Genomic DNA, 13355 nt, shown 5'->3' with positions numbered 1-13355 from the left:
ACTAAAAGGCTTTGTCATAGTTGAACGAACATGTAAAAGCATCTCGTAAGTACATTTATTTTATTAAAAGGAAAATTCAATTAATGCTGGAAAATGTGAGCAACAATAGCTGCAGGCCTTTCTATGTTTTGACGTAACTTTATTGCAGCCCGAAACGTTTTTAAAAGGAAACATCCTCCATTGTATAGTATAAGAGTATAACCCACATTTCGATGTACACAACAACTAGAAAGGGGAATAACCTTGTTTTTAATTGAAATGATAAACGGCTTTAGTATTTAGAAAATCGATAGGCCAAATGTAGGAGATTTGTTTCAAAACATTTAATGCTATTCATGGCTCCATTAAATGGTGATTGGCACGACTTTCCACTAAATTTGACAGCCGTGGACGGAAAAGGTGAATGTTTCCCAATATTCCATATTTCTGCAGCTTTGACAGATGGAATCGATTTGTAAACTATTTGTTCTCCGCGGGATTTTGCCCTTTTGAAGAAGCTGTTTGCAAAAGAGAACGAAATGATTTTTATTCGCGTTTATGTCAGGATTCCTTATGCCGGCTTTAGCCAATTTCCCTAAAATATAGCTAAACGTTACCGATTACTTATCTTGAATAATGTAGACTGCAATAACAGGTTAGAAGTAAATTATCGTTATTGTTGAAAATTTGAAACTTATGATAATGCGCGTTACGCAGTTAGTTTTGTGAGAATGTTTAGTGTGGCAACGCTAATTATAATATCGTTTCTTTTTCAAGACACTAATGGAAACGTGTACACTGATACATTTTCAATTTACAAACAATTCATCACCAACATCCCAGTGCTTACAAATTCTGAAAAGATTTCGAGCGAGTGTGCCCAACAGCTAAACATCTACTCACAACACTTCAACAATGGTACAGAATGGGCCATTAAAAGTAAGTTAAGTACTCGTAATTCGTTATACCTCCCGTTAACTGCAGTTGCATCACGCTCATCTTCCCTCTGTGCAATGAAACATGTACAGAAAATTGAACTTTGAACAAAAGGTTGTATCTAAACACTCTAATTACCTTCCACTTGTTTGCGATTGTCAGTCGTCTAATTACTTTCGATTTGTCTAGGTTTTCATCGTCATAATAGTACATTATATATCAAGGTAGAGAAGTCCACTATTATTGCCTGAGCACCAAGATTACATCTCGAGGCGCTTGCGCCGAGGGGTGTAAGGTGCGAAGGCAATAATAGACTTCTCTACCGTGGTATATATACTATTTTTTTCACTACTAGCACTTGAAATCCTCTAAATGAACATATTTTATTGATAAGAAAGTGAACGGTTGGACAGATTTTTTTGTTTCTTAATTTAACATGTCAATCAAGTACGTGGAAGTACAAGTCAAACAGGCCGTATTTTGTTCTGTCATTGAGATTTTTCAAAGAGTAATTTCGTTCGAATTTTTTCAAAATATGATAATTTTAGGTATGTAATTTCTCTGGAAATGGCGGATGGTGGCAATTATTCATTTTAGAGAACTTGTCTAAACGTTTATTGAGCGAAATTTCGGGTTGTGTTTTCTAAAAGTGACAGCGTGACAGTTCTCATTATTGACTACTAGTTAATAATAAAAAATTATTAACCACTTTGAACAAATGCCGAGAAAGCCTACTTTACAAGTGGAAAAAAGGTTAATAATCATGTCATCAGACGCTAGTAGTGAAAAAAAGAAATAATTATGTCCTGGATTGTAATTATAACGTTAGAAAACCCTCGTTCTTAAGACCATCCTTCTAAATTACTCCCAATATTTGCATGAGAATTGAAGTCTAATCATGAAATAAAAGAAAAATACTTGAGTGCTCTTGGATCTCCCCAAGAAACTCGTAGAGATACCAACCAAAGACGAAATGTTTGGTCCTACTCGCATAAGAGGATTGTGTTAGATAGAGCAAAGAAAATTGGATGATACGAAAGCACAGACATGTTTTTGTAATACACAGAGTCACAAATGTTTCTTTTGGAAACTACCTTAGAAAAGTCCTCAAAATTGCATTTTCCTTAAATAACGCACCCTTAAATAGGGCGAGGAAAATAATAATAATAATATTTATTAAAAAAAATAGTTCTGATTCCGACGAAATTTGGGGTTTGGTGGTGAAAATGACAAATTCGCGGGCAACGAACTGATCAGGATTTCACAAATTTTCCCGGTGTAAGTTGTTTAGATATTCAAGAACAAAATTCTCAAATAGTGCTTCAAAACGCCGATAGACCTAGTAAAGGCATTGTCCTGTATCGTCATAATAAACTCAGAAGAAGGGAAACATGATCATAAAATATTAGCATAATTTGTACCCGAGGATAAAAGGGGAAAAAAGGAATGGAAACATAACATTTAATTTTATTGGCTTCCGAGCCGAGTGAAGCTAGGTCTAAGACTGAGTTCTATACCAGGGTGCAAATCATTTAATAATCATGAAGAAATCCAAGGTATAGGCCCTTTTTGCATAGGTAATTTTTTTTAGCCAATTGAAATTACATTTAAAATAGAATCATACACATGGGCGCTAAACTCCCGAAGAGTTATTCTATGTACCACAATCAAGGCCATTTCAATCACTTTAGTAGCCATCACCATGGAGGCTTTTCCCCTTTTATTTTGGCTCGAAAACCAATTATTCTATCTTTCAAGAAATGCATCATCAATTACTATTTAGCAAAGTACTATGGCAATACAAGAACAAATGCAACAAATATTATTGTATAAACAACGTCCGTCAGGACGGTGTATCGGAATTTGGAACAGTCAGAATTTAATTATTAATTAAGGTCTTCAAAACTTTGTTTTCTTTGTTTAATGTTCGTGGGTCTAGTAAAGCGCGGTTTAGACGCTACGATCTTGGCTTCGATAAATCGTAACGATCTGATTGTCCAATTTATCGTTCAATAAATCGAAAAAGTGCGTACTGTTTACATGTAACGATTTCTTGTTCCAATCTCATTGTCGATCACGGTTTAATACAGTTTTTATTTTTTTACTTTTCAACTTGTCTTTTGGTTCTGTCCACTAATATAAATTATACTCGCATTTTATTGCTTACATTGCTTGCTTACAAGTTACAATAGACTCTTAATCTCGATTATGATTTATGAGTAGCCATGTGTCGCTAAATATTTTTTTTTGGGTGGCCAAACTTGATCGCCACTCGCCAAATGTAAAACGTGTGCGCTAGAGACAGTCCAAGTAGCCCAAATGGATACAAAAATGGTTCACGTCGGCAACATTAATCACAAATCGTAGCGATAAATCGCTGTTATTGTTTACACGTTCCAATTTATCGCTACGATTCGCAGAAATTGAAGCTGGCCGCCATCAACCATCCAATCCAATTCCAATTCCAATAAATCGCTACAATCCTCTGTTCACACGCAACGATAAATCGTAACGATTCGATCGTTACGATAAATTGTTACAATTTATCGTAGCGTCTAAACCGCGCTTTACGTCATAACACAATTTTTCAATACGATCGTGTAGTCAAGGTTATATTTGTTTAATTTCTGTTAAATGTATTAAGGCATTTCTGAGAATCCTTAAGTTTAAAAAAATTTTCTATGTATAATATTTATTTGTTATCAAGTTGCTTGTTAGCTCAAATGTGACAGCTTGAGTTGATTTATTAGGATTTTCTTTTATTTGTGAGAGATAAAGATAATTGTTTCGGAGATAACGTGGTTACATTAATCATTAAAAAAATTGTATTCTGTAGTAGAAATGTTAACGGTATCCAGGGATTGTATATTGACCAGTATCGTTTCTAGCCAGTTTTATTGCCTGTGTAATGGCCGTTCGAACCGACAAGTTTAACCGGAGCTTACCTTAAGCGTAGCTTAAACCCATTGCAACCATTGTCTAAATAATGGTTGCCATGGATTTTGGGCTTAAATTTGTTGGTGCAAACGAAAATTAAGTAGAATTCCCGTTTAAATCGGACAGACGCGGAAAAGAAGACGCATTTTGCCAAGTTTGAGGCCGGAGTACCGTTCGTTTGAAGTTGCTTTTTAGCGCATTTTTTAAGAATAAAAAAAATTCTATTGTTTGCGGTTTGTCCGTCCGTTCGTCCGTCCGTCCGGGCCCACTTCTGCCGTTTCGAACTAGTTCTAAGGGAATGGTCCTAGAGTCCTGGAATTTTTGCAGTAGGTAGCCTATACCTTGAAGGTGTGCCAGACGGCCATCAAATTTCGCTGTCTAAAAGCCCCCCACGAATTATTTCCTGAGATGCTGTTTTTGAAACTGAAACGTGCATAACTTTTACATACGACAACCAATTAGTCTCAGATTTTGCATACGCATGCCTTTAGTGGTGCCAAGGTAACCTTTAGAAAATGGGGGAGGGGGTAAACACATGTTCTACCCTTCAGGGTAGTGAAAGGTCTCTATAACTTTCCCATGCGACCCTTTTTCGAGATCAGTTTTCTACCAACTACTGCCCTTCTTTCTGTCCTCTTATCAAAGTACGGGGTAGAAGGGGAGGGGGAAGGGGGGGAGTGGAACTATTTTTATCCTTCATGGTATTCTAATGAAAGGTCTCAACGAAAGGAATTAATTTCTACCAACCATAGCCCTCCTCCTCGACCTCTTATCGTGATCGGGTATATTCCCATATACCTCAAGAACGGATTGTCGGAAGTGGGTACCCACGCAGGGCGATTGAGACGTCTGCAAGAAATATATCAATTGGTGATGTCAAAACAAAAGCTATTTCGGTTAAAAACAAATGCACTTTATCTGCACAAGAGTTGTGCATAATTTATACTTGTTTCTAATTTTTTTCGGTTCGCTTTGTTAGAAGTTTGTTTGCCAGTGTCCAGCGTCGTTACGTTGAAAGAGATAAGAAGTTTCGTCCAGTTCGCGGTCGACTACGTTAGAAGCTAAAGAAGAATGTTCAATTAAGATCGAGTTTTATGTATCTGTTAAAGACCGGCCTGAATTTAGTTGTGCTGATTTTTCGAAGAAGTTTCTGGGGGGTTACAAATAGGTTAAGACGGCGGTTTCAAAACACATTTTTGAAGCTAAAAAAAGCCACAAACTTTCCAGGGGAGAAACTCCCATCAATGGGGAGGGGAGTATTCCCCTCCCACGTGTCAGTGGTCCAGTTTTAGTTTAATTTGTGATATGTGTGTGCGAACCCATTTAGAATATTTTGTAATTAAAGAATAAAAGTGTAAGTAGTCTTAAATCTTGATTTGGTAGTTCTGTGTAATTTCACGCAAGTTGGGCGTTAATCCGGACACTTCATTAATACCGACCCAAGAAGTTTCATGTTCAAATCACGATTCATTTTATTGAATTCTTGCCCAAAGTGTTCATTTTGGTTTTGGTCACAATTTTATTAAAATTCGTTTGGAATTTGAGGATTTTGAGCTTGGTCACTGTCTGCTGGGAATTAAGAAAGTCAGAATTGAATCATTCTTCTGTACCAGAGGATCTGTACTGGGAAAAATTTTAAATTGCGGAGCTAGCTAGGTTTGTAGTGTTTTCTGTATGATGCTTCTTGGCCTGGGATCAATGCAGACAGCAATATTACGACCCCCATAAAACAATCAAAATCGAAGGGCCCATCGCACAAGGCGATAACAAAATCGTAACTGAATTTCAAAGATAACTTCCACCTTCAACATGTGGAAACGTTCTAGTCTATAGTTAAGTACGTACAGAAAAAAAAAGTTTTGTTGAGAAGCATCGTGGAGCACCAATTTTATTCTTTTTCAACGAATTTGTTGCAACATTTTTTTAAACTGTTTCACTTGTATTATATGCATGAAATTTAGGCAAATACACATATTTGTGAAATTAAAACAACGAAAAGACAAAAAGGAAGGTAAAATACGTAATGGTGCCTTCAGTAAAGTCTTGAATCAATTAGGCCTCCATCGTATGGTATATGATCAGTAGGGGGCGGGGTGGAGCGAATTTTTCAAGTTTTGAAATATAAAACGCTTGTACGTCAAAAGAATGACTATTTTCCTCTTTAATAATATGACAACATTTGAGTTTCCAAATATAATATCTTCGGCTCTATATTTTTAAAATACGTCTTATACAGGGTGTATCTTTTCGAGCGATAAAACTCATCGCTACGTGATTCCGCGATATTTTCTGAGTAAAAAGTTTAATAAAAACTTTCCTCCAAATGAGTCGGGTAGATATGAACGCTTTTAGATTTTTAAGTCTGGCAACACTGTTCTAATTAGACGCAAGTAATTTGAAATTATACGGACAGTTACAAATGACCGTTTGTGACTGATAAAATACGCAAGATTAAGGTAGACTTGAAAACTCAATTGTTATGTGAACTAGGATGGCTTATACTTCCTGAAGGAGTCATCTAGAAGAAAATTTAGACTTTTTACTCAAAAAATAATGCGGAATCACCGATTGAGGGTTTTTTAGCTCAAAAAAATAGACACTGTATAATATATTTTTATTTTTTGGCGTCCCTTGCATTTAAATGCTAAACTCTATTATTAAGCGGCAGATCAAGCTTGTTAGGGAAGTGTGTCTGTCTGTTTGTCTATCTGCGAACACGATAACTGCGAATATGGTACGTGTTTATCGAATTGTTCGTTATTGGCATCTAGTTGTAGAGGTACTTTCTTCTTTAATTAACTTTATTATAGTTTTACTGTTTGATTTTTTTAGTGTTTTTACAATTCAGGATAGGTAAGTCCTTTAAGTTACAGATTTTCATTTTATCAATTCTTTGTTTTTTATATAGAAATAAGTTTTAGGCTCAGTTTAATCTATCAATTACATAATGATTTTTTTTAATCGTCATGTATTTATAATATCGGAGATATCGGAGCGACATAGCCAGGTGCTTTCTCCAACTCTAAGAGCTTGCTAAGGATGTTCCTACTTTCAGTGACAGTTGACCCTACTTGACCACCCCTGATTTCGACTTCATACTGCAGTTCAGTGTCTCGTAAGCGATTAATGTCCATCGCCATAATAGTAATTTATAATATTCAAAAACAATGATAATAATGATTAGGTAATAACACCTAATACAAATACACAATATAATAAAAGTGAACTAAGTCACACAATGAAAACAGAAGTACAGTAGGTTCAGACTTCTTTGGATCGAGTTCAAATTCAAAAGTTGAGTAAAAATTGTACAAATTAAAAGTGATTAAAATCTTACTTGAAGCGATTGCCAATTGTTTATAATTCTCCACCTTTTTATGGTTACACAAAAACAAATGTTAAAATTAATTCAAAAACAAGGCCACTAAAGTTGAAGAGCCAATTTTTATAATGAAAATTTCAATGACAAACCAGGCCACTTTAGTTGAGGCGCCAATTTTTATAACGCGCAAGCTGCAAAATGCTAGGCGCTACAAAATACCATGTGCTTTAATAAAAAAAACACACGCCGCTGACCGGCCAGCTAGCTCTGTTGACCCAAATAGTAAACAGCGGAGAGAGCAAGACAAATACACAGGGTAGTGGGTGACAGAATTAATACATTTGGTAATGGCTCATCATATATCATCGATTCCAAATAAATCTTTACTACTTACTTTTGTGGCTTCTTGTAAATTTCCTGGGCGCCACCTAATTCCGATATAAGTTTCGCTTACACTACCGGAACTAGGAAAGGTAGCTTTAGCTTTAAAATAGGCAACTAATGACCCACAAATAAAAAGTTTTATTCGGTGCACTGCACCATGAAATAAATTCAAAATTGCACAACTTAGATTCCCCACTGGGAATTCATAATCTTATTTAAGGTAAGCAGCAACTCAAAATATGAATCCTCCCAAAGTTAACAAAAGAAGGGGTTTACATAAAATTTCCCATAAAATGTTGAATAAAATACACCAGAATCTCTGGAGTTAACACACAAATATCGTTACAGTGGCAAAATAATGAATTAAATTGAAAATAGATACCTTAATTTATAGCTTGAGTGGGCAATGAAATTATTCGGTTCTTACGAGCTCGTTCGTACCTTACATAAATTGTTATCACTCCATAACGAGAGTAATCTTTTGACTAGCTAAAATATTGTACCCCAAAAATGTCAAGCTTACCAATTAACAGTAATAATCTTGGCTCTATGCAGGCCAATTAGCAATTGATCACCACCGAGGTGGGTCAAATGCAAACACACAAATTTACAAAAAGGTTTAACAATGCTACATCACCGTACGATCAATATTTAGGTCTTCTTTTCCACAGGTCCTGGTATATGGTTGCACGTTGAATGACAAATGCTGCTCTAAATGTTACACAAAGTGTCGGAAGTAAGGTAGCGGCTTCAAGATATGTACGACTTGGCCATTAAGTTATTTCAATGGTTTGATGCTAGATCGTACACACTGCACTCCAGTACTTAGTCGATTTACTTTCCTATGCCCCCTTATCCGCAACACAATGTGGTCTATAGTTTCGTTTCACAGGTAAACAGTCGGATCGTAGTTCTTGACCCCAATACGTGAACTCTCTACATGGAGAGAGTCAACGGAAAATAAAAGAGCTTCGTGAACGTACGAAAGTGAATGGAAGTTATCCTACGATCGTTGTCAGAATGGTCCCAATTATGCTTACGTTCCTTTAGAAGAACTCCTTTCGGATTAAATGGTTACCATGCCCAAAAAGAAATGGCAGGTACAATGATGGTTCACTTGTTTTTAAAGATGCTTTCGCCAAATTGTTGAAAACAAATGAACAGGAACTAAATTAGCACTTAAATCAGGATGAACCGCACGACCGTTCTCTTCGGTTAGCAAGTAAAACACGCTGAATTTTTCCATTTCCGGCCCCAATGAATCAACGAAGTTTTGCTCCAACCAATAACGCGGTCCATCGAAGCTTACAATACCATATATGGTTACGGTATCAAATTACATAGGTTATCTAAAGCGGAAATTGGCTTTTAGACCAATAATAGAAATATAAAACATTAAAACGGGCAGGTACGGAAATAAACGAATGTGAAGGTTACAAAAGGTGACTACCACAGAATAGAAAAGTTATAAACAGGGTGATTGAAATGGAAATACGAACAAAATGTTGATATAATAATAAAACTGTTACAAATATTATCAATATACATTATCGAATCGGTGTCAAAATATTCTCTTCACATTTCTCGTATAATCTCAATCTAACATTTCTACTACTAATTTTTTTCTTAAATATATACTACTATTACTTTCAATATAGTACTCTAAACAGCTTACCAGTATTGCATACAATTTTTGTAGTCTTTGATTTTGTCTTGGTCCAAATTTTTCCCATACGCAACTACTCTATGACCAGGATTTTCTTCTGTTTTATGACAGAAAAATACTAACAAAATTCATACGACCAATTTAACATTGCAAAAATACTAGAACCATACGCGCGAAATTCAAACAACCATCACTTCTAAAGAATCACCCGGTATATTTTTTTAATTTTACAAATCAGAAGTCGATTTTTGTACTATTGAACATTTTATTTATACCTATCTTGTGAGTGAGCCTGTATGCATCCATTTTTCTGAATGGCTAGGTATAGTAGTGGCGCAGACATTTTCCGTCCACAACAAGTACGCCACTGGAGAAGAACCTCAAAAGTCTTCCTATTTGCAGTGTTTTACGCAAACGGACTACATCCATTGGAGATTTCACCAGACGGCACGTCCAGCTTGGGAAACTACGATGCGTGTTTAAGTCTCCACGAAACAATGGGCGAGGACGTTGTCGCTGGAAAGTATTGTTTGGGAAATTTTTTACTAACCAACCAAACAAAGTCAAATGAGACATTACGTTCCGGATTGTGCTTCCCTAGCAAATGTTCCGCACTGGAGATGGAAGATATTTTTAGACGTTTGACTGCAAGCGTTCAAGTTGATGAGGACGTTTGCGACAGTTATGGAAGTGGTCCTAGTTTAAACGGTACCGCCATCCTCCTCTTGTAAGACGTATGTGATAATTGAGCTTTTATTCAGGTGTATTTTTAGGGCTTTACTTGCTGGATTATTAGCACTAGTGGTATTTTCAACTGTGGCCCATATGAAATACGGGAACAAAAACGTGATCCTCTCAGCGTTCTCGCTGAAGAATAACATTACTAAGTGCCTGGCCACATCGACTAACGCCGCAAATACAATTTCCTGCCTGGAAGGAATGCGAGTTTTGAGTTTGATGTGGATCATTGTTCGCCACGTATTCCGAAGTAAGCGTTTGAGGATTCGTAGTGTAAGTAGGAATTTGGCTACCTTTCAGTGAGTGATTGACTTACAGGTGAGGGATGAGGTGATCCACACAATGGTGCTTGGTGGCAGTTTGGCGGTTGATACGTTTTTTGTAATGAGCGGCATGCTCTTGGTATATAATGAGATGAAGAGGTACAAAAAGGATGCTATCCAATTAAATCCTTGCAGACGCTATGCGGCGAGGCTACTAAGGCTCTTACCAGTTTTAACTGTGATTGTCGTATTTCATTTGTCTCTTTTAAAGCACGTAGGTGATGGGCCTTTGTGGAAATTGGTGCGCTCGAATGACGCGTGCCAGACGTATTGGTGGAGCACGTTACTTTTCGTACAGAATTACGTCAATCCTGGAAACATGGTTGGATACTTCGGGATTTTGTGCAGTTTATCTTTTTTATAACCTTGCAGTGTTCATTGGCGAGTTGGTACCTGTGCGCTGATATGCAACTGTTCATCCTTTCCCCTCTACTGTTAGTACCATTGCAGCGAAAACCATTTTGGGGTATGCTCCTTGCTGGTGCTCTGCTTGGATGCTTAACCGTGGCACCTTTTACGCTTCCTTGGATATTCGACGCTGATACCTTGTAGGTTATTATATGCCACACTATCTGTACACTCCAAACTTTTAGAAAAGCGATCAGCCTCAAGCAGAAGTACCAAACTCACATGAGAGCAACACCATGGTTCGTAGGATTTATACTTGGATACATTATTCATGTTTCAAGAACGAGGAAATATACCCTAAACAAAGTTAGGTGACATTGGTCGATGCAGTGGAAAAATCTCTTAGCTTTTAGGTTCTGTGTGGAGTCTTATGGATGGCGTCTTTAGCTGTTTTTGTTGGTCTAATTATACTTGGAGTCCATACGAGGAATTATACCAGTGAATACAAACTGGAAAATGCCACAAGAATGGGGCTAATGCATCCACTATGGTCTTTAGCCATAGCTTGGTTGATATACGCTTGTAGATTCGGATATGGCGGTAAGTAAACTTGTGAAATTCCCAAACTTCTGATACTTTCTGTTCCAGGTTTCGTTAACAAATTTCTTTCCTTACCAATCTTTCAGGTATTGTCGAAATTCACATACACAGCGTATCTCGTCCATTTTGAGTTTGTGATTATTGCACACGCTAGGATCCGTATAGAGCAACCTTTAACAATAACTGAAGCGGTAAATGCAATTAAGCCTGTTCTCATTTGGCACTGATTGATTTACTTTGTAGATTTTGAGAGCTAATGGTCACATGTTGGAAACATTGTATGTTTCGGTGATTTTAACTTTATGTTTGGAAATGCCTTTTATAACTATTAGTCGACTCATTAAAAATAAATAGTTTTTATTCATTAAACACTTACAAATTGTATATATGAAAGCTCAAACTGAAAGGTGAGTCGATTGTTAAAATTCTTCTATTCTATTCCTTACGAAGTCCCTCTTGCACCTTCTTCTTAACTTCTTGCATTAAATTACATCGTTCAGAAAGGCCTTCTGCTTGCCAGGAGAAATTCCTGTTTTAAGGGGCCTATTGAACATAGAAGGGCTCTAAGGATGTAGATCACCGTTATGTTCTGTAACCACTGTTGGTGGTTTGTGGTGGTAGCAAGTCCTTATCTGGTAATACTCCAGCTTTGACCTTCCCCTTCTCTGGAGGAGGTTCTTTACCAAGCGAACTAATCTTTTCCAATAATCCCCAAACCAAGAAAATGCAGGTGGAATGAAGGTCCATTGTATCTGTCGAATTCACTTTTAGTGGTATAGTACTGTGACGAAGGCATATATTGCAGTTTCGTCTTTCGTGTCACTGTTGACGCCCCCCTCCTGAAGCTCATAGTACTTTGCTCCTCAAACTTTCACGAGTGGAGTTGACTCCACCGTCGTCATAATACAAAGAAAGATAGTCATGCTCATGAATTAGAGCTGTGACAAGTGGATGACTTTTTGGTAAGAAGATGGTGGCGTCTTCTCTACACCAAACTCAGGTTTACACGCGATTCAGATTGCCGGCGACATGTCTCCATTGCTCCCGTCCCGTTGGTTTAAGTATTTCCTTCACCCGAAGAGAGACGAGAGAAGAAAACACTCCCCGATCCTCACCTCTTTGTATCCGAGCGAGTGCAACTGAAGAATCAGTCCAGAAGTGAGTGGGGATGTCTTCATATCCGACCACTTCACTCACAACTCGAAACTAGTCTCATTCCAATTATACATCCCATCAACTCCAACTTTGGAATACTTGCCCTACTGGAACTTTTCTTTTGTAACGGGGCTAATCTTGCTTTCGACAGAAATCCACATCTATTTTCACTCTTCAAGAACACAACAGCAGCATACGCAAAACACAGGCGTCAGAAAAAACATGAAGTTCCTTGAAGTAGGTAGCAATTTTGCCTGGATTGTGACTGGTGACAAGTATCCCATCGGATCAACCACTGAGGAGAAAATACATCTCTTTGTACCATCTTTTTCAAACTTCGGATCCTTGATTACGCATTGTGCCGTTTCCTCTACTCCATTTCAAGCCGAAAACTGACATTTCTAGAAAGAATTGCTATTTCCATTTGCATTGGGAACTATTTCTGAGGATGAAGCCAATTCCTCCTCCATTTTAGCAGCTCCCATAATGGCATTTGGCTTTTCCTTGCAGCTCTCACATCCTCCATGCGATGTCATGAGTGACGTTGACGGGTCGGACGACTCTAGTCAGGGAGACAGTACAAAGGGGCCAAATTTGAGGCTGAGGTGGACCCTGTCCACCCTGCTATCGTAATCCAAAATCCAGATGCACCAAGCAGATATGGACTACAATAAATTGAGACCAAAAACAACTAGATTGTGCTGGCAAATCTTCTCCTCTAAAGCTATTGTCCTTCCGCCAGAGAAACTTCTGGAATAGCTTGTCTTCTTCATGTACACTTATTCTTTGGAATGCCTTCCTAATATGTGAAGATACTCCCACCGTGTTTTATTAAAACCTCGGCATAATGGAAGGAATCAACTCAATCAAGTTGGGAGACATTTATTCAAACTTGGAAAAGATGACATGATGCGTGGAAAACTGGCCGCAGTGGAGTAATAGCACTGTCCTTAAACACGGGACGATG

General features: G+C 37.5%; 2 protein-coding genes across 2 annotated transcripts in view; one reads left to right on the top strand and one right to left on the bottom strand.

Annotated features, from left to right (window-relative positions):
* The window catches only part of LOC116163924, a 42372-nt gene that overhangs the window by 13982 nt on the left and 15035 nt on the right, over window positions 1-13355 (bottom strand). The window lies entirely within an intron of this gene.
* On the top strand, window positions 659-11608 carry LOC116164484 (nose resistant to fluoxetine protein 6-like). Its single transcript, XM_031478668.1, has 9 exons — window positions 659-918; window positions 9627-9951; window positions 9998-10235; window positions 10281-10607; window positions 10658-10833; window positions 10879-10999; window positions 11047-11233; window positions 11282-11424; window positions 11477-11608. Exons 1-9 carry the CDS (start codon window positions 711-713, stop codon window positions 11585-11587), a joined length of 1836 nt encoding a protein of 611 aa, XP_031334528.1. The 5' UTR covers window positions 659-710; the 3' UTR covers window positions 11588-11608.

Source organism: Photinus pyralis, unplaced genomic scaffold, assembly GCF_008802855.1.
Source record: "Photinus pyralis isolate 1611_PpyrPB1 unplaced genomic scaffold, Ppyr1.3 Ppyr1.4_LG2, whole genome shotgun sequence".
Classification (NCBI taxonomy): domain Eukaryota; kingdom Metazoa; phylum Arthropoda; class Insecta; order Coleoptera; family Lampyridae; genus Photinus; species Photinus pyralis.
The sequence above is the reverse complement of the archived record's forward strand: the minus strand, read 5'-3'. Positions and strand labels throughout refer to the sequence as shown.